A 24,184-nucleotide genomic window follows, 5' to 3' on the forward strand; every position below is an offset into this window, starting at 1 on the left:
TTTGTATCTGTTCATCTCAATCTTTACTTCAAATGCTTCTCAAAATTCTTGTTATTTATGTTTCTTATGAAAGTAATATTTCATTAAATTTATGTATCATAATTTGTTTTACCATTCCTTAAACTTTGTTTCCAGGTTTTTGCTATTACAAAAAGTGCTGCTATGAATTTTTTTGTGTAAATATGATGCTTTTTTCCTCACATCTCTTTACTCTGAGTTATATGCCTTAAAATGGATTCTTTTGGTGAAAGCATATAAGTTTTTTAGTCACTTTTTAATAGTATAATTCCCATTTATTTTCCACAATGATTAGACAACATCACATCTTCATTAATCAATTAAGCAACAAATCAGTTTATCAACAAATATTCATTAAGGATCTAATGCAAGGAATTCTTAACCTTTTTTTTTTACATGAACCTCTATAGTCAGATGAAACTTTTAAACCCCTTGTCTCAGAATAAGGTTTTTAAATTATAAAGTGAAATATATAGAATGATAAAAGAAGTCAGTTATAATGAAATATAAAAATTTAAAATGTTCCACAAAAAGTTAATGTACCACAGGTTAAGAACCCCTGAATTCTGCCATGTTTAAGGCACTATACTACAGGTGCTAAGTAGACAAGTAGACAAGATATGCTCAATAGTAAGAGGGAAGTTTGGTAGAGGGGTAGGTTTTGAGGGGGGAAATAAGTTTCTCTTTGAGTATAGAGAGAAAAGAGATACCTTCTCATGATAAAATTAATGTGCCTGATGTGCATGAATATCTACAAAAGTAATCTGAAGAAGAGTGAAATGGGAGAAGAATCAAGAGAAAGTTGTATCAAGAAAATCCAGAGAGGAGGCAGTGTGCTGCAGAGAGGTCAAGAATTTATTTTGTATATGTTCTGAATCTAATTATATATGTAAATATTATGTCTCTGATAGGGACTGTTTTATTTCTGTCTTTGTATCTTCAGTGTCTGGCATGGTGCATATTTAGTAGGTGTTTAATAAATGCTTATTGATTGATTATAAAACACTTTATTCATGTTGCATCAGTGGAAGAAGTTTCTCTACAAAAATTAAATCATAAAGGTGGTCCAAAAAGGAAAAACAAAATCCCTATGAGGAGGGAATAGGCCTGTGGTAATTCCTTTTATATTTACTTATTTTTTCTACTTATCTATCTCTTTGTCTATCTGTCTATTTTCTTGGTGTTAACAGTTTTATTTTCCTAGACTTCAGGGTTTTATACATGCAAAAAAAAATGGATGGAATAGAATGGAACTCAGTTCTTTAAATATATATAAAAGACAGGCAATTTTACAAACATTTCAAGTTATCTCAAAACAGTGTATTTTATAGACCAAAGAGTAATTCAATTCCATTATTCAACTTTTTGTTACATACTGTATTCAGACCACAAGAGTGTTAGTGAGCTAACATTAGATTACAATGTTTGGACATATATTAAGAGTAAATCCTTTTAAAGATAATATGAGAGAACCTCAATAAAGGTAAATTACTTATGATAGCCACACAATTTTCAAGTTGTAGAGTGTCCTTTGAAGCCAACTCTTTTTTTTTCCATTTCAACATGCTGTTTTTGTTTTCACAAAATATAAAGATTCAGAATGGAAATACATGCTTTCTACCTGTTTCATAAAAACCATTCTGTGTTGCTTTTTATTGTTTTCTTCTATCAATATTACTTCTGCCCCTCCCATCTTGACATTTTTCATTTATATTGCCTTTTGTATTGTGTCTCTTTGTGTACAAGATTACATGTGGTTACTGGCTAACTGACCAAAGGAAATTTTTAAGATCAGTCAGAAAGAGTAGATAATAGAAGTTAGTAGCCTGGGAATATTTAACCCAATTATAAAATAGTTATAGAGGGTCTTTTTAATTTTTTTTCTTTTTTGTTATGAACTTACTCATTTATAATCATAAGCCTCTAGCAATATATACACAAGATTTTTCACTATGACAAAGTTGGATTTACATTAGGAATTCATATTTGTTTGAACATTGGATAACCTATAAGTATAATAACTCATACTAACAACAAAACAATTAAAATCACTTGATTTTGTGGATAGATGCAGAAAAGACTTGTGACAAAATACAAGACATGTTAAAAACACTAGAAAGTTCAGGTATGATAGTGTACACCTAACACCCCTGCTATTAGGGAGAATGGAACTGACAGATCTCTTAAATTTGGGATTTCTGAGTATAAAGTCAAGCACATCAGCTTTCCAGAGGACTGCTGCTGTGAACAGCTTTCAAGATTCTGACTACACAGTATAGTGAACCCTCTATTTATTCAATAGGAACAAACTAAGACAAAATATTTAAAGAAAATCAGGGTACAGCATTCACGTTACAACTTATCACTAAAATAGCCACATAGTTTTCACCAAAGCGGTCACATAGTTTTGAACAAAGTACAGTCATTTAGTAACTCAATCATTCAATCATCCTTAAGGAGGCTTCCTTAAGGGACACAAAGTACCCAAGTCAAAGTCCTCCACCCTTGGAGTGCAGATAAGTTACAATTTCATCAGTCACTACTCAGTACCCTCTTAAGGGATAGTGGAAAGTACAAAAACCATCCACCTAGGTCACAAGTAAGTTACAATTTCATCAGTCACTACTCAGTACCCTCTTTCCTCAGTCACTACACAGACAATTTTATCTTGATTTGAGGCAGGCTTTCAGCTTCCATGGTTCCTCTTCCATGGTCCCAACTATTGCCCAAATCTAACCAACTACACCTGAGTTCAAAAGCTTACTAATAGAATTGGATCTATAGACCCAGTCTTTAATAAAATAAAAATAAGAACACTAGAAATCCTAGGAATAAATTGACCTTTTTAAACAATGTCAATTAAAAACCAAGAACTATCCTTTCTAATGGAAAAACACTAGAGGATTTTCTTCTAAAGACAGGGGATGGAGTAGCTATGTGGCTCACTGAATAGAGCACTGGCCCTAGAGTCAGGAGGACCTGAGTTCAAATCTGGCCTCAGACACTTAACATGTACTAGATGTATGACCTTGGGCAAGTCACTTAACCCCAATTGCACTGCCCTCCCCCCTCAAAAAAAAGACAAAAAAAAGATGGGGTACAGCAAAGATGTCCATTGTTACCACTGTTATTTAATAGAGGTCCAAAAATTATACCTATAACAAAACAAAAAAGATATAGAGGAACAGAGTATTTTACATATATTATCTCATTTGATGACAGCAACCCTGTGAGTTACATATTATAAGCGTTATTATCCTCATCTTAAAAATGAGGACACTGAGGCTTAGCTTTAATGACTCATCCATGTTTAAACAGCTATTAAATATTGAGGTGGTGTTAGAGTCCAAATATTTCTGACCTCAATTTCAGCCTGCTTTCTACTACTCAACACTGCAGAAGTTCTCCTTGAACTATATACCCAAGTTGATAGTAGACTAGAAAGGTTTATCAGGAAGCATGATCATTGATATGAATAGTATGTTTCCATTTCAGCATCTCCATTCTATATTAATTGATAAGGAGAACCAACTATTTATCTGTTTAAAAGTTTTCAGTCTTTTATTTTTAGAAAGAAAACCAGAATTTATTCACATTTCTGTCTTTAAAACAGAAGCTCCTAAATATTATTAACTTATAAATAAAAAGAACAAATAAATGAATAAAAGAACTATTTTTATTATTTATATTTAAATATTTCTTTTATATTTAAATAATTTACCAGTTGCTTTATAGCTCCTACTATTAATATACAAATAGCTTCTACTTTTAACTTACAAAAAATTGAAAGGTACATTTACTTAATAATTAAGAGGGAAAACATTTAAATGTCGACAGAAAAATAGACTGTCAATGACACAATTGGTATTTTGCCAGACTTAGGAAAACTGAGTTCAAATCCTGTCTCAGACATTCAGACATTCATAAACTGTGTGAACCTTAGCGAGTCACTTAACCTCTTTTTGTCTTGGTTTCCTCACCTATAAAATGGAGGTAATAATAGTACCTACCTCATCACTTGTTGTAAGGATCTAATGAGATAATATATAAAGTTCTTGCAAACTTTAATGTGCTATATAACTGATAACTGTTATTAGATTAGTAAGGAATAACTTCAAAAGAAACTGTATCCATGCTTTCCTAATACAATTATAAAGGTGTTCACTACACAGTAGAATTTTATGAATATTTTTCCCTCAGTCCCCATGTAATTGAACCACATCTCACCTCTATTGTTTTCTAATTAAGAAAGACCTAGTCAGTAAGTTACTTGCACTTGGAAATGTGGAATCCATTTGGATACAAATTTATATTATTTTGAATTACCACTGTTTAGATGTGAAGAATGCCTATGTAGATGATAATATTTTTGATGGAGTAGCATTGGCATTGCATACTGAAAATATTTATGTGTGTCATGTTGTAAAATAACCTCAGGCTAATCTGTCCACCATGAGCCAAACCATTGCCATATGGGTGACAGAGAAGACAGAGTTTACTGTAGACAAAAGAGGTACTCAGGGATGAGATTATGCTCCAGGATCCCATTCTGAAGTGTGAAAGAGAAGAGGGGCAATTACTGAGTCATCACTGATTCTTTTGTTACTGTCCTTTTGGGTTGAAATCCTGGAATGCATATTATCTTATAGGCAGTCATTTCATAGAAATGAGGCTAGGATTCTGTATAGTTTTTACCTTGTGAAATTAATAGTTGATATCTAGAACTTTTTATTCTGTCTTCTGCTTTAGGAAAACAGAAAGTGGCAAAAACTGCAAATTATTTGAATATAGTAAAATTCCATGTATTATTAATCTTAATGACTATAAAATATTAATTTAATGACTATTAGTTTAATGCACTTTTGACTGTTTGTCAATAGTAAAAGGAATATGCCTTTCATTATTAGCTCTCAAATCTTTTAACTAAGAGAGGTCTTTTCTAAAAAGTTAATTTTCAAAGTATAGGTTGCATTTAGTATTTTCCTATTAAATTCATAAGTGATGTTTTAATTATATATGCTTTTCTGATAGACAATAGATACTGTGAAAATTGTAAAAATTACTATAAACGTATATATAATTATGTGCATGTATACACACATGTATTTGTGTATGTGTTTATATGTCTAAACACATGTGCATACATACATGCATGCACACACATTTGGTGGAGGGAGAGAGAACAACAAATAACCAGTTTTCTTTCTATTTTGACCTAAATGCAGTTGTATATCTGAGCAAATCTCATAGTCGAAATACTTTTGTACCTGAATATTTTCCAATTAATTTTTATTTATCATTAATTGAAAACTGTCATCCTTGACCTAAATATAAATAGATCATACTTCTGAAATTTTAATGCTCTGTGACTATGTGTACAAATGCATGCAAATCAAAAGCAGAGGAAGGAAAAATTTTAAATGCAAAGGAGATCATTGATACCAAAACATAAATATATGTGTGTGTGTGTATACACATATATACAAACATATACGTGTGTGTGTATATATTCATTATAGCATTCTCAGGGTCAGGTATCTAATGAATATTATTATTAGATATATTTAAGAGAGCCATCAGCATCAGTGCTGACACTGGATTACCCAGAATGAGTGAGAATATTAGCTTTATAAACTAGTATGACATTTTAGATTTACTCTTTCTCTGATAATATTTAGGATTGATTTTACAGGTTGAGTGAAATCTGTATGTCTTATATAATGTAAACCTGGGTTTTGAAAAATTTGTGAAGCTATTCTTTCTAATCTACAACTGTAGCTATTAAATGTGACAAATATATTAACTTAATTATATTATATATGACCATTTTTACACTAGAAACTACAGTACAAATACTATTTTTTGTATCAAATTAGGTGTTCTTTTGGTGTTATTCTTTTTTTTTTTTTAAGCAATCGGGGTTAAGTAACTTGCTCAAGGTTACACGGCCAGTTATTATTTCTGGGTGTGGTGCTGAGTATCTGAGTCCGGATTTGATCCAGGTCATCCCGACACTGGAGCCGGTGCTCTTACTCGCTGAGCCACCTGGCCACCCCTTTTGGTGTTATTCTTAAACATAATGTTCAAAATATATATGTATATATGTATGTATGTATGTAATTATTTTCTCATAGATTTGCTATGTTTTGTCTGTTAGACAATTAGAATGTGAATTTTTGGGAGCAGGGACCACCTTGCTTTTTTGTATTTCTTTCCCAAGTGCTTAACACAGGGCTTTTCATATAGTTGTGTTTAATAAATGCTTTGTATTATTTATTCATTCATTTATTTCTCTTGAGCACAAGTCTTCTTGATTAAAAAATCATCTTAGTACAAAAAGGAGAAGGGGAAATAGCATCTATGTGCCAGGCACTATCCTAAGTGCTTTACAAATACTATCTCATTTGATCCTTATAACAATGCTGTCAGGTAGCTGCTTATTATTATTCCTCTTTTTAGGTGAGATAGGTGAAGCAGATTAAAGTTAAGTGACTAGAGTCATGCAGGTATTAAAAATCTGAGGTCTAATTTGAACTCGGGTCTTCCTGACTCCAAGTCATTGCACCACCTAGCTGCCTGGTATAAGAATCAGTCTGCCTATCTAATAGTAGTTATATGCTTGGGTATCACTGTGTTAGAAACAGTCCTTGCTACAATAAGCAACAATGGATCCTATAGTAATTTGAGAGTCTTGTTGATAAAATACAATTGTTTATTTGTAGGATATTTACTGATTATGATATGTTAATGTGTCTTTTGCGTAAATGATTTTATAATGTAATGTCATAAAAGGTTACTACCTCAACCCATCTAGGTAGTATTTCATATTACTTAGCATACTATTACATATCACTTAGATGTTTTTCTTTTAATTTGCACTTATCTCCCTCTTCTCATGCATACTTTATTAGTTTCCCTGCAAGACATGATACCATAGGTATTAAAAAAATTTTGATTTACTTTAGTTGGAGGACCTAATTTAAATTTTCTAATGCTAAATGGAGGATCTAATTTAAGAAATCTTTGTGAAGTAATCTTTTTCAAGGATCTTACTGTAAGTGTCAGTTCCTCTCCTCCCATCTGCCAAACCCCCTGTGTTCATTCTAATAAATGTTTAGGTGATTTTTATCTGTTTTTCCACTTTGTGATAGATGACATCATTTTGTAATTATAATTTGTTTCAGAAAAAAGAAAAATAGATACAGCATTTTAATCTTATGTGGTTTTTATATAGATATGATCAGTGTTATATACTTCTACAACTACAGTAACTAAAGCAGAATTCCACCTTTCTAGTTAAAGGAATTTATTCGTACCCTTGTGATCTCACTGCTATGGTTCGTTATGGATATAGACATATGGCATATGATCTGATATGAATATGGATGTGATATAGCTCCCATGGCAGAGAAAATTGTGTACTATAGTTCATATAATAATTATTACTATTTTCAAATAGTGTTATTCATCAGACAAGTACATGTCTTTAAGGTCTTTTCATATTCTATAGTCTTGTTTAATTTCTTCTTAATGCTTTAGCTTTGACATACACTTAACTTTGACACATCTTTACTTTTCCCTTTTTACATATTTGTTGGTAGGAATAGTCGAGCTTAATCAGTGGTTCTTTGACGTGCATGTTGTTTTGCAGTATAACAGTTTATACAAAGTGTGTATGTATTTTAGGGATAAGTCCTTTTTTGTTACAATAGACTCGAGCAAAATCCTTCCGTACATTTTAGCATTATGATGGTAACCCATATTCTTGACCAAGTAGAGGCCACACTCTGGTAGATTGTACCAAGCTGGAAAGGCTTCAAGTATAAACTTCAATATAGATTTTAATTCTGTTGTCTAAGAGTTATGTAACTAAATTTGGAGAGGATATTTGCAATTATTTTTGTCTATAATAACTCTCCAAGACAGTCTATAAAATTCTTACGGGTAACCTACATGCAGTGTAACTAACCCCAGCTCCTTGAAGTATTGAAGTATAGCCTTTCTCCTTGTAGCATATACCATTATAATGAGAGTATTAGTGAAAATTTAAAATGGATTCTTGGATTTTTTTTCAGAATTTTTGCTTAAAATGATAGCAAGTAAATATTTTTAACATGACAATTATTTTGCTCTTTTTCAGTCATGTAAATTGTACTTTGGCTTAATTAAGATATCAACATTCTCAAGGCTATAGGGTTATGATATTCTAATGGCAAGAAAGCCTTCTTTACAGGGTTAGATTTGCCTCTAAATATGAAAGCCAGAAACAAATTTTTACTTTTAAGTCCTTTAGAATTTGATGAGATTCTGATTGATTGTGCGTATACACAATATAAAATTTACAGACATTTTAACATATCTTGAACTTATCCCTCATGCATATTAGGTTTTATTTAAAGGTAGCCATTATTACTGAATTATGGATGACAGAATGCTATTTATTAATAATAAGACAGTATTTGCTACAGGTTAATGGGATTTGTTCTTCCCTTTGATTGAATTTTTTCCCATTCTTTTATAGATGCTTGTAACTACACCTGAAAAATGGGATGTAGTGACAAGAAAGAGTGTTGGAGATGTAGCCCTTTCCCAACTTGTAAAGCTTCTGATTCTTGATGAAGTGCATCTGCTGCATGAAGATAGAGGACCTGTATTGGAAAGCCTAGTTGCACGAACCTTACGGCAGGTAAAAGAAATTAATTTCATTTCAGAAACTCATTTGGATAATTGAACGATTTTGATTATTTGAAATGAATTTATTGTTACTTGCACCGATATATGTCATCCCTTACTACAAATGGCAACACTTTTATGTATATTGTTAAAACATATTAATATGTAGCATTTTATAAGGACAGTAATTATTTTACTTTAAAGAAATGTAAGAATATTTTTTATTAATTTATCTAACACTTGAACCAATTTCCCCTGTTTTCTAAGTATTTTTCATCATCTGTTTTCTAAGTTTTTCATCAGCTATTACAAATAAAGCAAAATTTAAATTATTTAACAAAGTCAAATATTGACTTGGCAGAATAGAAATTTATTACATCATTTTAAATAAATAATGACCCCTGATTCAAATTTATAAGAAAAAAAAGACAGTATCTATTTGATAAACACAGGATATGAATAGACATTTTTCAGAGAAAGAAACACAATCTATAAAAAGCCACATGAAAAGCTGTTAATAGCCATATTTAAAAAAATGCTCTGAATTGCTAAAAATTAGGGAACTTCAAATTAAAACAACCTCAAGGGCCCTTCTTGTATCTCTTAGATTGGTACAATTGCCAAAAAAAAAAAGGTAAGTGATAAATGTTAGAGGATCTGTGGGAAAACAGACACATTAATGTGCTCCTGTTGGAGCTGTGAATTAGTCCAGTCATTCTGAAAAGCAGTTTAGAATTATGCCCTAAAAACTATTAAAGTGTGCATACTCTTTGACCCAGCCATACAACTTATAGGTCTACATACAAAAGAGATCAAAGAATGAGGAAAAGGGCCCATATGTACAAAGATAATTATAGGAACAAACTTTGCATTGGCAAAATTTTGAGCATGCCAGTCAATTGGGGATTGGCAGAACAAGTTATTTCAAATAAATGTGATGAAATACTATTGTACTGTGAGAAATGATGAAGGGGATGGTTTCAGAGAAACCTGGGAAGTCTTGAACAAACTGATGGAGAGTGAAGTAAATGGAACCCAGAAAAAATATTATTCAGTAGCAGCAATATTATAAAGACAAGCAACTTTGAAAGTCTTAGGGACTCTGCTGACCACAATAACCAGTCACCATACCAGAGGATTCATAATCAAACATGTTACCCCCTGTGAGGCGTGATGAGAAGTGATGCACTCAGTGCAGATTGAGATATTTTTTGGACACGGACATTTCGGGAACTTATTTTGCTTAACAATACATGTTTGTCTTAATTCCATTGCCATTGAGTGGGAGATTTTCTTGCTTTCTTAATGGGAGTGGAGGAGAAAGAGCTGAGAGGGAGAGAAGGCCGATTTTTGTGGAATGAAAAAAAAATTTGGAAAAGAAATAAATAGATAGGGATCTTCTAAATTATTACCCAATACTCATGTTATGGTACATGGAAAATGAGTTTGGTCTTTTGATTTATTTGTTATTCCACTCATTCTTTTCTTATCATGAACAAAATGAAACTCAGTGGCTTAATAGATTAATCTTATTTAATCTATGTAACATGGATTTGATTGAATGTGAAAAAAAAAGAACCTGTAACCTAGCATGAGATCATGCTTCAGGTTTTCTAGAAAATGTTTTCAAATTAACAGGTTGTGAACATTGTATTGATTCCTGATAAATTCTAACATTATCTCCAAGCTGTGGTTTTGTATGCTGCAGACTCTCTCTTTGAAGTAAGAAATCATGTAAAAGATTGTTAATATATTAGCAGAGACTGACAACAAACCTGATGAAAATTATGACAAAATACACTCTATATAGTAAAACTGTACCGACAGACTTCAATTTATAAATGGGCTTTGTTTTTAAGTTTGTTATTTGCAATTTAAATAGTAGAAACATTGTTAGTGGAGGGGGTTTTCTCAAGCTAGCTCATAAAAGGCATAATGTAATAGAAATGTTAGACGTTTACAAGGAATTAAATAATACCAAAAAATTTTGAATTCTGATAAGTTCACAAAAGGGAAAAAAGAAATTAAGTGTTTTTTGAATATCTTGAATTTTGGTGCTTAAGAAAAATCTATTTAATAATTCATTTCAACAAGCAAGTATTAAGTGTCTACTATGCCAGGTGTGGCGGTAGGCACTGGAAATACCAAGCTTCTTATCCTGGGATGGGGGTGGAACAGAGTGGTGTTAATGAAGTTTGTGCACAAATAAATAGATTCAAAGTTTAATTGTAGGTAAGGTTTGGAGATACAGTAATACTTAGGAGAATCAGGAATGCCTCTTGTAGGAGGTTGCACTTGGCCTGAATTTGGTGGGGAGCTAGGGATACTTATCAGCAAGTAGTAGTTAAGTACCTGTTAACTTGTGAGGCACTATGCTTCTAAGGGTCAAAGTAAGGAAGGAAAACATTTCAGACTTGGGTAACAATCTGGACAAAGGCACAGAAATGGAAAATGTATCAGTTCTACACTTGCTTATGAAGTCAGTTTTTAGAGACAAAAGGAACATTTTGCCAGTTTGTCAAAAGTCACGATTCCCCAAAATGTGTGTAGTAGTAACTTCATTCATAACAAGAAAAAGGCACATGCATGTGGGGACTCCTTATACCAAGGAACCTGTGATATGGACAGAACCTTGCATATTTATTGGATACAGCAAAAAGGGGAGGTCTCATGGGAGAAGTAGAGGGCAGTCCTCTCCCAAATGGGAGTCGCATGGGAGGAGAAAGAGAACAATAGGTAAGGGAGAGCAGGAGGATTGGGAATGTCAAGACCATGGAAGAAGGATGTTTTGCTTCTCTGTAAGGGTCTCAGCTGTACAAACAGTTTATCAGTCTGGGTTAGACTGGCCAGAGCCAATGTTGTAGCCTACTCACCTTCAAGGGCACTGACAGTTTAATAGAGTTCAGTTCTAAAAGATCACTGTTGTTAGTTTGAGGGTGGTTTCATTCCTGGGAAATAGGGCAACTGAAGAAAACAAGCTCAGGGGGACCCTTAGCACAGTTAATTCAGGGTTATAAGGAAACAATAGTATGAAGCAGTTAAAACTTTATAGGTATGAAGAAGAAGAATAATTAGTGTGGGCTCAAGTATCACAAAGGAGTTCTCTTTATCTTTAAATTGCTTAGCCATCGCTAGGAGAATGACTTATGAATGTCTTCTTCCAGGAGAGAACTTTGGTACTGAGTGTTTTACCACTTTCTTCTGAGATTCTTTGTATGAATGATAGCCTAGATTTCTGGAAAGAGATAAGGGATGCATTCTGTAAGGGAGCGAAGTTTTTAATATTCAAGGATTCTAATACTTGGAGAAGGTGGGATGGGTAGGCATGTATTATCTCCCCTATCAACAGGTGTGTATATAAATTTGTTTATGTGGTATGTGTTTTCTAGTAAGCAATGTCAATTCATTTGCAAAGTATCATACTTCTTCTAGTTACAAAAATTCTAGATAGGAAATATAGTCTTATGAATTATAGGAAGCACTGTAGAAGCCACAGACTAGACATTATGGAATAAATCACAGCAGCCATAGTTCATCTGGCTCTGTCACAGCATTTCAGTCTTAGTAAGTTTAAAACAGATTTTTTTCCCTCTAAAATCTATCTCTTTTTCCCCATTTCTTTTGAAGGCATCACACTATCCTTCCAATCATTAAGGTTTGTAATCTTGGAGTTGTCCTTGACGATTCATTCTCCTACACCATCTAATATCGATCAGTCAGTCATCATTCCACACTTATTTATTAAGCTTTTATTTTGTGCTAGACTAGGTATTAGAGATTCATTTCATTTTTGTCTTTGAATCCTAGTGCTATGCACATAGAAGATGCATTATAAATGTTTCTTGAATATAAAAGACTGATCTAAAGGCTTCTGTGCAGGCAGGCTGAAGCCATTACTGAGTTCACCCCACAGTAATATTCTGTTTAGGTAAACATGGGAGAGGGGAATGATGACATATCATGGCACAGGAAATTCTGTTGTCAGCATTCCATATAACAAAAGAATGTTTGGGAGAGATTTTATTTAATTTAATAAACTTAAATATCTGAGGCATTAGGAATGAACAAAATCTTTTTTCCCATTGCCCTCTAATTCTTTCTTTCTCATCGACAGTTGCTGCATAGTGATTATCTCTTGCTAACACTGCACAGGACTAGTTACTTTAATCAGAGACATAAGGTTAGAAGTAGAAAGGAAAACAAGTCATAGGATTATAAACTCTTAGCTTTAGTGGTGGAAGAGGCCTTCATGGCTATGAAGTCCAACACCCGCATTTCTGAAGCTGAGAGAAGTGAAGTGATTTAAATATGGTTGTATACTAAGTGTTACAGAGTTTGAAAATCTTCACATTTGGCTGGATCTAATATCAGAGTTGTAGACCCTCTGTCAATGTCACCTACATTTTAGCCAAAATTTCACCAGTCTCACAAGTCTAGGAAAGACTAGAAAGCACTTTTTAAGTGTAGACCATGTTAGGGCTTGAAGCTTTGTCAGTGCTTACAAGTCTTGCTTACATATGACTTTTACCATGTTTCAGGCAAGATACCTTTTTGCAGTTGGTTATAGATTGTAAAACAATAGAGAAAAGGGGAGTGGGACACTTAGCTGTCTGATTTTATAATGGGACTCATGGGAAAACAAGAACTTGGTGTGGACTGTTTCTGTAAAACCATCTCATTCTTTTTATTAAAATGAATTAGTATTTAAGACTAACTATTTCCAGTAGATGGTAGTATTGTATTAAACACAATAGCATTTTCAGGGAGCTTTTAGGTACTCCTGGTATAGTATGGAACTGACATAATTTTGAAAGTTTCTATACAATGGGCTTATAATTAAAATCTGTTTTAGGCATTATGTATGCTTCAGAGAAATTAAAGTAATACACATGGGGAAAGCATCAGTTAACTTAAACTGAAATTAATTTCAACTTTAGCACTGAGCTGATTTCAGGATCGTTGTATTGTTATATCAGTTCAGAAAAGACCAAATAGGTTTTTTTACCCCATTAATTAAAATCCCTTATAAAACTTTGCATTCTACATCAGTTACCACTTCCAGGATTTTCTAAATTATGTTTGCATCATTTTTGCAGCATAAAAACATAATAGTATAGGGGCAGCCAGGTGGCTCAGTGAGTAAGAGCACTGGCCCCAGTGTCCGGATGACCTGGGGATCAAATCCGGGCTCAGATACTTAGCACCACACCCAGAAATAACTGGTCGTATAATGTTGAGCAAATTACTTAACCCCGATTGCTTTTAAAAACAACACAAAACAAAACAAAACAAAACATAATAGTATGTTCCTTTAATTCTCTTCTTTTTAGAACCTCAAAATGAAATGAATACATTCTCAAGCTTCTCTATTTTGCATATATCTGTTTGTCTATCTGTGTGTTTATAAATGTGTGTGTGTACTCAAATGTCATATATCTGTTTGGAGCTTACCATGGTATATTATGTGAAATGTTATTCTATCCCTAGCTGCTGCCCTTCAAAACTTTCTACCTTTATGCCATTTCATAGACTGTTACCCCTTCTTTAGAATGGTATTCCTCCTCACCACAAATTCCTGTATTCCCTAGTTTCCTTGAAAGCACAGTTTAGGTGACAGTTCTTACTCTAAGGTTTTTCCTGGTCTCCCAGGTGCCTTCTCCCTTCCTCATTTTTTCACCTTTATTTTTAAAAATTACATTAATTTAAATTTTAAAATTTAATTTAAAAACACCCACCTTCTCCTATCTCCTCTCCTCTTCTTACATCCTCTCTCCCCCCCTCCAAAATAAAGAAAAACAAAACCTTGTAACAAATATGCATGGTCAAGAAAAATAAATTCCTGTTCTGGCCATATCCAAAAATTCATGTTTCAGTCAGCACATTGTGTCCAGCACCTCTCTTATTAAGAGGTGAATAGCATGTTTCCTTATGAATCCCTTTGAGTAATGGCTGGTCATTGTATTGATTAGAATCTTTCAGAGGTAGCTCTAGGTGGTGCAATGCACAGATATGAATACAAATCTAGTCTCAGACACCTTACTAGCTGTGTGACTCTGGCTAAGTCAGTTATAACCTCTGTTTGTCTCAGTTTCCTGAGACAGGATAGAAATAATAGCAGCACCTACTCTGTGGGGTTGTTGTGAAGATTATGTGAGTGAATATTTGTAAAAAGTGTTTAGCACAGTGCTTGGTGCATAGGAAGTACTATTTAAATACATGTTCCCTTCCCTTTCCCTTTTGTCTCCCCTTGTTTATCTTTACACTCTTATTTTATAAATGATTTTTCTGTTTCTACTCACTTTACCCAGCCTCAGTTCATACAAATCATTCTAGGTTTCTCTGAAATTGACTTCTTCATAATCTCATATAGCACAGTAGTATTTGTGTTCTATATACTTTAAATTTGTTCCTTAGTTGATGAGTTCCACCCTAATTTCCAGCTCTTTGCTACTAGAAAAAGAACTTTGTAATTTTTTTGCATATATGAGTCTTTTTCTTCTTTCTTTGATCTCTTTGAATTATAGATATAGAAGTAGGATGAGTAGATGTGGAAAGTTTAGTAGCTTTTTGACCATAGTTTCAAGTTGCTTTTCAGAATGGCTGGATGGCAGTTCACAGCTCCACCAGTAGTACATTAATGTGCTTGTCTTTCCCTAGCCTCTCCATTATTTGTTATTTTCCTTTTATTGTCAACTTTGTCAATCTGATGGATGTGAGGTAGGATTCTGAAGCTCCTTTAATTCACATTTCTCTAAATATTATTGATTTATAAATATAAACAAATTTATAAATATTTAAAAATATGACTGCTAAACTTTCTATGTGTTTTGTATTTACTTAGCTATTTATGTGTTGCTTCCCTCTGGTATAATGTTAGGGACTACAGATAAGACTTTTTTCCTTTTTTTGTCTTTGCATCCCCAACACCTACCTCCTCGGGCCTTAAAAATTACTTGTTTAATTGAAATAAATTTGTTAAATATCCTTTGTTTAAAGGTCTTTAATGAGGCGAAACCCTCCAACACTTCCATTCCACTTTTTATTTAGTACATTTTACTTTTGGATAGCTCTAAGTGTTAGGAAGATTTTCCTTATTTCTAAATCTGATTCTTTGTAATATGCCCCCAATGCTGCTAATTCTTCCCTTAGAAACCCAACAGGATATTATTCTCTCTTTCACATACTTGAAGGAAACTGTTAAGGTTTTGCCTCTCCTCTTCCCAGAATATACATTCTTCATTCTTTTAACTAATCCTTATATGGCACGTTCTCTTGACCATGCATCATCCTTGTTCCCATTTTTTGGACACTCTTCTGTTTTTCAGTATCCTTCCTTAAGTGGGGTGCTCAGAACTACACATATTGCTTTACCAATGGGTTCTCTTCAAGGTATAATACATTATGTGGTCACTTCCCTAGTCCTGGACATTACTATTGTTTAATATAGAATAAAATCACCTTAACTTTCTTGGTTTGCCAATATCTCACCATTAACTTATATTTTTATTACATTCCATATAACTTCCCCTTATCATTTTCAAGTGAACTATTTTCTAATCCCATTTCTTCCATCATACTTGTGAAGTTGATGTCTAGCACCCAAAGGTAAGATTTCACATTTATCATGTGTCATTTTTCATTCATATAGGTTGAATCTACACAGAGCATGATAAGGATTTTGGGACTTTCTGCTACATTACCCAACTACCTCGATGTTGCTACTTTTTTGCATGTCAATCCTTATATTGGACTTTTCTACTTTGATGGCCGTTTTAGGCCAGTACCTCTTGGACAGACATTTTTGGGAATTAAGACGACAAATAAGGTAAATATTCACTGTAAACAGCTTAATTTTTAAAAGTATATTTGGGTGACAGGTTGCTTCAGTAGCAAAGAATCAAATCATTAAAATTGTATTATGTGAGTCTGTTAATCTCATTTTTCCCAACCTTTTCCCTTACTACTTTCCCTGAAGCATCCCCCAAAATTCTTAATTTGCTTTTAGGTAACTCTTAAGAGCAATTTCACTAATAGACATTCTAACTCATGCCAATTTCTTAATACTTACTCTTGCAAATTCTTTTTGAATTGTTTGTATTTTTTCCTCAGAGTCTATATATAGTTCCCATTCATAAATTTGACATAATTGGGCATTCATAAATTTGAAATAATTAGGAAGACGATTCATATAAGTTAGTGAAATTTGTAATTTAAGGAATTTATGATGAATTAACAGTAGACCACTAAAATATATTTGGAAGAAGGTAGAGTCAAGACTGAGTAAGACAAAGAAGTTGAGCCTATCTCTTCTCTGTCTAGTCTCCACAATAATCTAGAAAATGCACCAGATCAAATTCTGATTGGGAAAGCATAGGGGCGGGGGTGGAGGGCAGGGGAAGAAGAATGGAAAACACTATCTCACATAAATGGAGTAGTCAAGAAGGACCTTGGGTCAAGGACCAACCTAGCTAAATCCAAAAAGACTTATTACTAAATTGTCCCTTAAAGTCATGAAATTTTCACCCACAGTTACTTTTGAAGATCAGGTCAGGCAATTTGCATCAATGGGGGCAATACTGATATCAGTGAAATTATAGATACTTGACATATTTAGGTACATAAACTACTTAAATAGTCTTGACAAAGTTACTTATTATAGTTTAATGACATCTAGTCTTGTAAATAAATATGTAGGAATATTTTATCTATTAAATATTCATTTTATACAAATAAATATTTTGATATATCTTGAAGATTCTTGAAAAAATAGTTCCTATTATTTTGCGTGTTCCTAGCAATTTTGATTATACTATTAATCTGCTTGTCTTTCTTACTAAGTGCCCAGTAGAGTGCTGGTAGTATCCTTTGTAATACCTAGCACATTGTTGGTGTTTAATAAATGCTTTCATACTTGCTTGCTTGAGTTTTCTTATTTCTTAATAAATAAGAATTCAGGGGTGGCCAGGTAGCACAGCGAGTAAGAGCACCAGCTCCAGTGTCAGGACGACCTGGAGATCAAATCCTGGGCTCAGACACTTAGCACCCACCCAGAAACACCTGGCCGTGTAACCTTGAGCAAGTTACTTAACCCCAATTGCTTAAGGGCAGCCAGGTGGCTCAGCGAGTATAAGAATTCAAGGGCCAATAGTTCAGACCTTGCTGAATTTAGTATAAATTTCAAATTTTTGGTGTCAAAATTAACGAGACTTTATTGTAGCTGAATTTTTAAAGGTAAGCCAACAGAAATATGTTCCCAAATTATATCAGCATAATAATCATTGGTTTTACTCTATATTTGCTAAAAGAAACTTACATAGAAGAACATTTTCTTTCTTTTTTTTTTTTTTAAAGCAATCGGGGTTAAGTAACTTGCTCAAGGTTACACGGCCAGTTATTTTTGTGTAGGTGCCGAGTATCTGAGGCCGGAACCGATCCCAGGTCTCCCGACGCTGGGGCCGGCACTCTTACTCACTGCGCCACCTAGCCGCCCCTTAGAAGAACATTTTTAAAAAGCCCATCTTGATTTAATGCATTTTAATACAGTCTTTGATTAACAGGTTTTTTTACTCATAACTAGATTACAGAAAAAAGACACAAAATTGATTTAAAAAATTTTATTTAAGATAAAAAATTATTCTCTACATTAAATCATTAATTTGTAGTGCAAAAACTAAGGGTATGTTCGAACTGTAGGGAGCCATTTCATGTATCTACACAGCAGGGTGTTTTATTATTTGGTAGTTATTAAGATGTGCATAATTTAGCCTTCATTAATTGTTTCAGGTGCCTTTCAGTAGTATATTTTTTTGCCTTTACTCAAGTGTGTATTAATTTTTGCTGTATTATCTAGTCTATTTCAAGTATATCATTAAGCAAAGACAAAGATCTACTTCTTGCCTTTACCATAGAATTCAAGTGAAAGTGGATTGTCTTTATGGAAAGCTGTAGGATAATTCACTATTTGGGATAGTCATTTTTTTTAACTTTAATTTTTTAAAAATCTCATTACATAAAAAGGTAAATCACATTAGTCTAATTAGATTGAAAAAAAATTTTTGCCAGTAATATTTGAATCATACTTGCATAAGAAAATGTTAGAATGATCATCGGATAACTATTGTTTGAGAATCATGGTGTCAACCACATATTAATTAAAAGAACATTTGTAATAACTTTTTTATCTTTTCATGGTAAAAATTAATAGAATTTAGAAGTCAATGCTTATGACTATGAGCCACCACCACTGCTGCCACTAATTTAGTCAACCCCAAGAAACCTGGTTTCTGGGAACATGGTTGATGCAGGACTATGCTCCACTCTCACCCCAGTGCAACAGACTTTTTAAGTTGTCTTGGGCTGGAAAATTGTTTCACCCTGTCCTGGGTTCTGGTAGTCCAGAATTTGTTTTGAGGTATTATTTAACATTGTTCAGAGGGCTTTGGGGGAGATCTGAGGCTGGTTCCTGCCTTTTCTTGGCACTGCCTCCAGTTAGTAAATTTAGAAATCTATCATAAACTCTTAATACTGGGTGAAAATATTAGTCAGTAAAATGTAATGAATGATTTTTAAGTTCCATATATTTCCTGATCAAATGTCCAAGTCAGTGTTACCTGATTATACAGTGATATTTTTCTTTCACTTCAAGTGTATGAGAGTACATTATCTTGAACATAAGTGATATTTCATAAAAGTTTGCAAAATTGAAATAACTTGGGATGAACATCATATTAAAAACAGTAAGAGGTCTGAACTTCATTGAGCAAATTCCTTCCTTCCTTCCTTCCTTCCTTCCTTCCTTCCTTCCTTCCTTCCTTCCTTCCTTCCTTCCTTCCTTCCTTCCTTCCTTCCTTCCTTTTCTTTTCGGAGGGCAATTGCCCAAGGTCACACAGCTAGTTTTTGTGTTAAGTGTCTGAGGCTTGATTTGAACTCAGGTCCTCCTGACTCCAAGGCTAGTTCTGTTCACTACATCACCTAGCTGCCCCAATTAAACAACAAATTTCTAATCACCATTTGTAGGCAATTATTTGGCCTTTATCTTTTCTTCAGTTTCTTCATCATTGATGGGGAAAATAAAATCAGTTTTCAAGTTACGTATTAGAGATTGGGCTGGTATGAAGGAATGCAAAAGTACATTTCCTGAGATGTCTGCTGTATCTGGACTTGGCATACTCCCAATCTTGTAAACATGGTTAATTCATTAAAATGTTCTCAGAATTACATGAAAAATACTTAGAGCCAGAACCTGGGTACATTTTGACTTTGATTTGTAGTGGATTATAACTGTGGGAAAATTGTGGAAAGTAGGGGTAGGAAAGAATTGTTCACTCTCTAACTATCTGTGGTAGTTGACTTTTATCAGAGCAAATGGAAGAATTAATAGTAATAGAATATAAAGACTTCCTTTCCCCTAGATAGTTGAAAGGGAGTTTTGCTTAATAGATGGAAGAACGACCATAGAGTTCAAAAGACCTCAATTAAGTCAAACTTTTCACACTTAACTTTCAGTGTGACCTTGGATCAAGTGACATAATGCCTTAGAAAGCTCTCTAAACTAAGTATTTTCAATTTGCTGTTCTCCATTGGCAGAGAAAGTTCCCTATATTGATGTAGTCACAGGCCTTTGTAAAATAAACACACACACATATATACATATATATACATACATATATATTTATACACATGCATATATATTCACTGGGATGTTACAGAGGATAATGTATCTAAAGAGCTTGAAGTTCCTGCTGAGATTAGTACTGTTTAAGGTATTTTTATTTGTTCATGTTTCCTGCATGAATGAAAGTGGTTTCAGATCTCTGTTAGAGGGGGATTGCCAGAGAAAGATGTGCATTATGTTTGATCTACAGTAATGCTTCATCATGTAGATCAAAAAATTAGTGTTGCTGTCAGTTAAACTTTCTTTTTTTACTTTCCAGGTCCAGCAGTTGAATAACATGGATGAAGTATGTTATGAAAATGTTTTGAAACAAGTAACAGCTGGACACCAGGTATATTTACTTGTTTAAAAATTATTTTAGAAACTTATTAATAAAAAAGTCAATTTTAAATTTCTGCTTAAGATATGTTATTCTTGTTTTCTAAAATGATACATATGAGGTGGGTTTTTTTTAACTGAGTCCTTATGAATGCTGAAAGCACATTTTATTTGTGTCTGCTAGTTTTGTGTAGACTTTTTGGAAAACACCACCTAAGCAAAAGTAGTTGTTGCAGAAAAAATAGACATGATTATAATTCCCTATATTGTACTACTTAAAATATTTTAAAAAGTCATCATTTGGGTAAAATTATTTTATTTTTAAGTCATTACCTTAAATTCTATTTTGTGACATTATATAGAACACAAATTTGGCCAAATGGCTTATACCTAGAGGTTGTATTTCCTTTGTACAAAAATTTTTGAGGGCAAAATAATTGATAATAACAATCTGACATTATATAATACTTTTAGTATCTGTTATGCTATTTTATCTTCATTAGAAATCTGTTAAATAGGTAAGGCAGGTTTTTACAGATGAGGAAATCACAGTAAACATCTTTTATTATATGTCATTCTTATTTGTGTTCATGTCCTTCCCACCTGTTAAATGATAAGTACTTGATTGGTAGTGAATTTATCTTCTTGGTTTCTCCAGTACTCAGCTTATATGTTCTCTTTGTACATTTTCTGTATTTTGTTTTGGTCAGTACCTGCTCTTCATTAGTTTAGGAATACCACCAATGCAATTTGACTCATTTTAGATAATAAATTTTAGACAATTTGAGCTCAGTGGTAGCAAACAGTTCCTACATATTACTTCTGATTATAAATAGATGTGTCTAATGCTGCATAGCTGAATAAATGCTCAAAGACATTTTCCTCTACTGTTTAATTCTGAAATAATTTCTGCAATAATATACTACAGATATCAGTTACTAGAAATCTATCTTCTTTACTTTTCTTAACTTACCAGTGTTCTATGCTGAGAAAACTTTTTCTATGTTGTGATAAACATAGTTCTAAACTATGTAATTGTTTTGTAATTTTTCTTTTGGTTTCATTAAATCTGTTTGCTTATAAAAAATGCTTTAAAAAACCTCTGAAAATGCAAATATAAATACCTTACATTGCAGAATATAATCAAGTAGTTTGAATTTTTATTTTGGTTAAGGCATAAAATATGTTTCTTAATTGCTGTTTTGGAAGTAGTAGTTAAAACTGAAAATATCTTGTAGAACAGTCTTTCAAGTAAGGGATAACTAGTCACTAAAAGATTATAAAGGCAAATCATTATTTTATCTTGTTAGATATTTGTTAATGACTGTCAATGAACAGATTGTTACCTTTTTCAGATACATAATTGTTCTTAAAATTATGGTGAAGTACATAAACAAGCATTTTCATTAAACAAATTACTTTTTAAGGAAAATAATTATTTGTGGTCTAATTTTTGAAATTTATGAATGAAATTATTCTTCTTTTGGATAGTACTTAAATTTTTTACAAAGCACTTTAGTGCTCATTATTTCATCTTCAGAACAATTTTTTTAAGATAGGGTAGGTTCCCATTTCCATTTTACTGTTGGGAGCACACCAATAAGTTATAAAGCCCAGAATAAATATTCTTTTTTTGACTTCTTGTCTAATGTGTTTTGCAGTTACATTGTTCTTCTTGTTTAAATGAATGTATAAAAGCTGTATAAAGAAGGAACCTGATGAAAGCAACTAGTTGAATGGTAGAAATGTCACCCCTACTTCTTGTATCTGATTTAGTTTGAGGTATGCTTGGGGGTTTGGGGTATCAGAAAATTTGAGTACTGAGAGATAGATATTTGAAGGCATTCATTGTGCATTCTCTCCGTGATTTGGAGAACAGTTGATTGCTAAGCAATTGTGCTGGGGTGGCATTCAATGTTTGCCAGGGAATAGAAAGGCTCCTGAAATATAAGGTCTTGGTGTAAGTAGAGACAGAGACAGAGACTAGCATTTCTTCAGAATTAGGGAGCATGCAGCAAAGAATATGAATTTTCTTTTGATGTGGTGATAATGTTTGGTTCAAATTGTCCTAAAAGATAGTGGGTAGCTTGAGTTGGTCAAGCACTGGCATTCTTGGTCTCTATCTCATTTGTTATCATTCTATGTATCTCAGTGTTCATGAGTATTTGTGCTAGTCAAGGCCAATACCCAAGGTTCTTTCACATTTCATCAATACCAAAGTTAAGGCATCTTAATACTTTGAAATGAGATTCCATCCAATGCTACTACTTAAAATTGTACCAGTGATGATTGCTCATATTTTCTGTCTCAGGAGCTAGGAGTCGCCTGTGACAAAAACAATAAACATTTGTAATTTGGGAACTTAATAGAGCCACTCTTGGATTCTGTAGGGCTTTGGTCTTCATTATGATAGTCAGTATTTGACATTATACATATTTATTAGTTTAATTCCCTTTTTCCCCTTTTAAAATTAAATATCCCTAGATTTAAAAGTATCTATTTTAGATAATAATATGTACCTTCTTATGGAAAATTGTTTCTGACCCTTCCTTTCAAATGAACCTTCTGCTCAATGATGAGCTTACATGTAGGCAAAGCAGGTGTCTGAATTCATGGTGTGATTTCAGTTATGCTGAGAAGATCTTCCTCTTCCTGTTAGGTGACTCTTGGCCCTGAAATGCCATCGTTAGAAATTTAATATTTTTAATAATATGCATATTTCCTTAAGATAACATTTAATGCTGTCATTTATGTGCACATAAGTGTAAATTGTGTTGAATCTCATTTCCAATGTGATTAGTACATAAGAACAATGGTGAGCCAGAGGATAGATCCAAAGCTAAATGGGTCACCTGATCTTTCAAAATCTGTAATATATAGATTAGGTAGGAGAATAGAGAAGAAGGACTCTGGCCAGATTGGTATGGGTATGAGATTTCTGGGCACTACTTTGATTGGTGGGTATCATGAGGAAGGATGAATGCAGGAAGAAGATAGTGACACTTGGCTTATTTCACGGTTCGCCTAATGTCAACCATACATCTTAATAAAAATGTTCTTGAGACAAAGCTATTGGTTTAGATACTTGATTTAGAGTTAATACTGTTTTAGATGTTAATGTCTTGAAAAGGCCTTAGAATTCATCTAAGTTAGAAATCCTGAAAATCAAAGAAAAAAAATTGGAAGTAAAAAAGCCATTGAACTAATAAATAAAACTTGGAGCCATTTTTATGAAAAAAACAACAAAACAGATAAACCATTAGCTACTTTTATTTTTGAAAATGAAGAAAACCAAATTACCAGTATCGAAATTTAAAAGGATGAATATGCAGCCAGTGAAGATGAAATTAAAGAATTTATCTAATTCACTCTCCCCATCTCCATCTCTTTTTACAATTAATGAAAGTGAGAGCCGTAGAAGTCAAGTTATATTACAGGGTCACACAGCTTTGGCTTTAGTTAGGTCTGAATTTTGGGAACAGTGATTGGGACCTATTTCCT

At 33.1% G+C, this 24,184-nt stretch overlaps 1 protein-coding gene across 3 annotated transcripts in view; it reads left to right on the forward strand.

Moving 5' to 3' along the window:
• ASCC3 (activating signal cointegrator 1 complex subunit 3) overlaps positions 1-24,184 on the forward strand; it is a 373,754-nt gene that overhangs the window by 99,486 nt on the left and 250,084 nt on the right. For all 3 annotated transcript variants that reach the window (XM_069077160.1, XM_069077161.1, XM_069077162.1), the window contains exons 11-13: positions 8,540-8,704; positions 16,340-16,516; positions 20,625-20,696. In XM_069077160.1, coding sequence (XP_068933261.1) covers positions 8,540-8,704; positions 16,340-16,516; positions 20,625-20,696 — 414 coding nt within the window. The remainder of the gene's footprint in view (positions 1-8,539; positions 8,705-16,339; positions 16,517-20,624; positions 20,697-24,184) is intronic.

This window comes from Petaurus breviceps, unplaced genomic scaffold, assembly GCF_028583685.1.
Source record: "Petaurus breviceps papuanus isolate PSGF00001 unplaced genomic scaffold, PetGlider_PUasm1.0 90977, whole genome shotgun sequence".
NCBI lineage: Eukaryota > Metazoa > Chordata > Mammalia > Diprotodontia > Petauridae > Petaurus > Petaurus breviceps.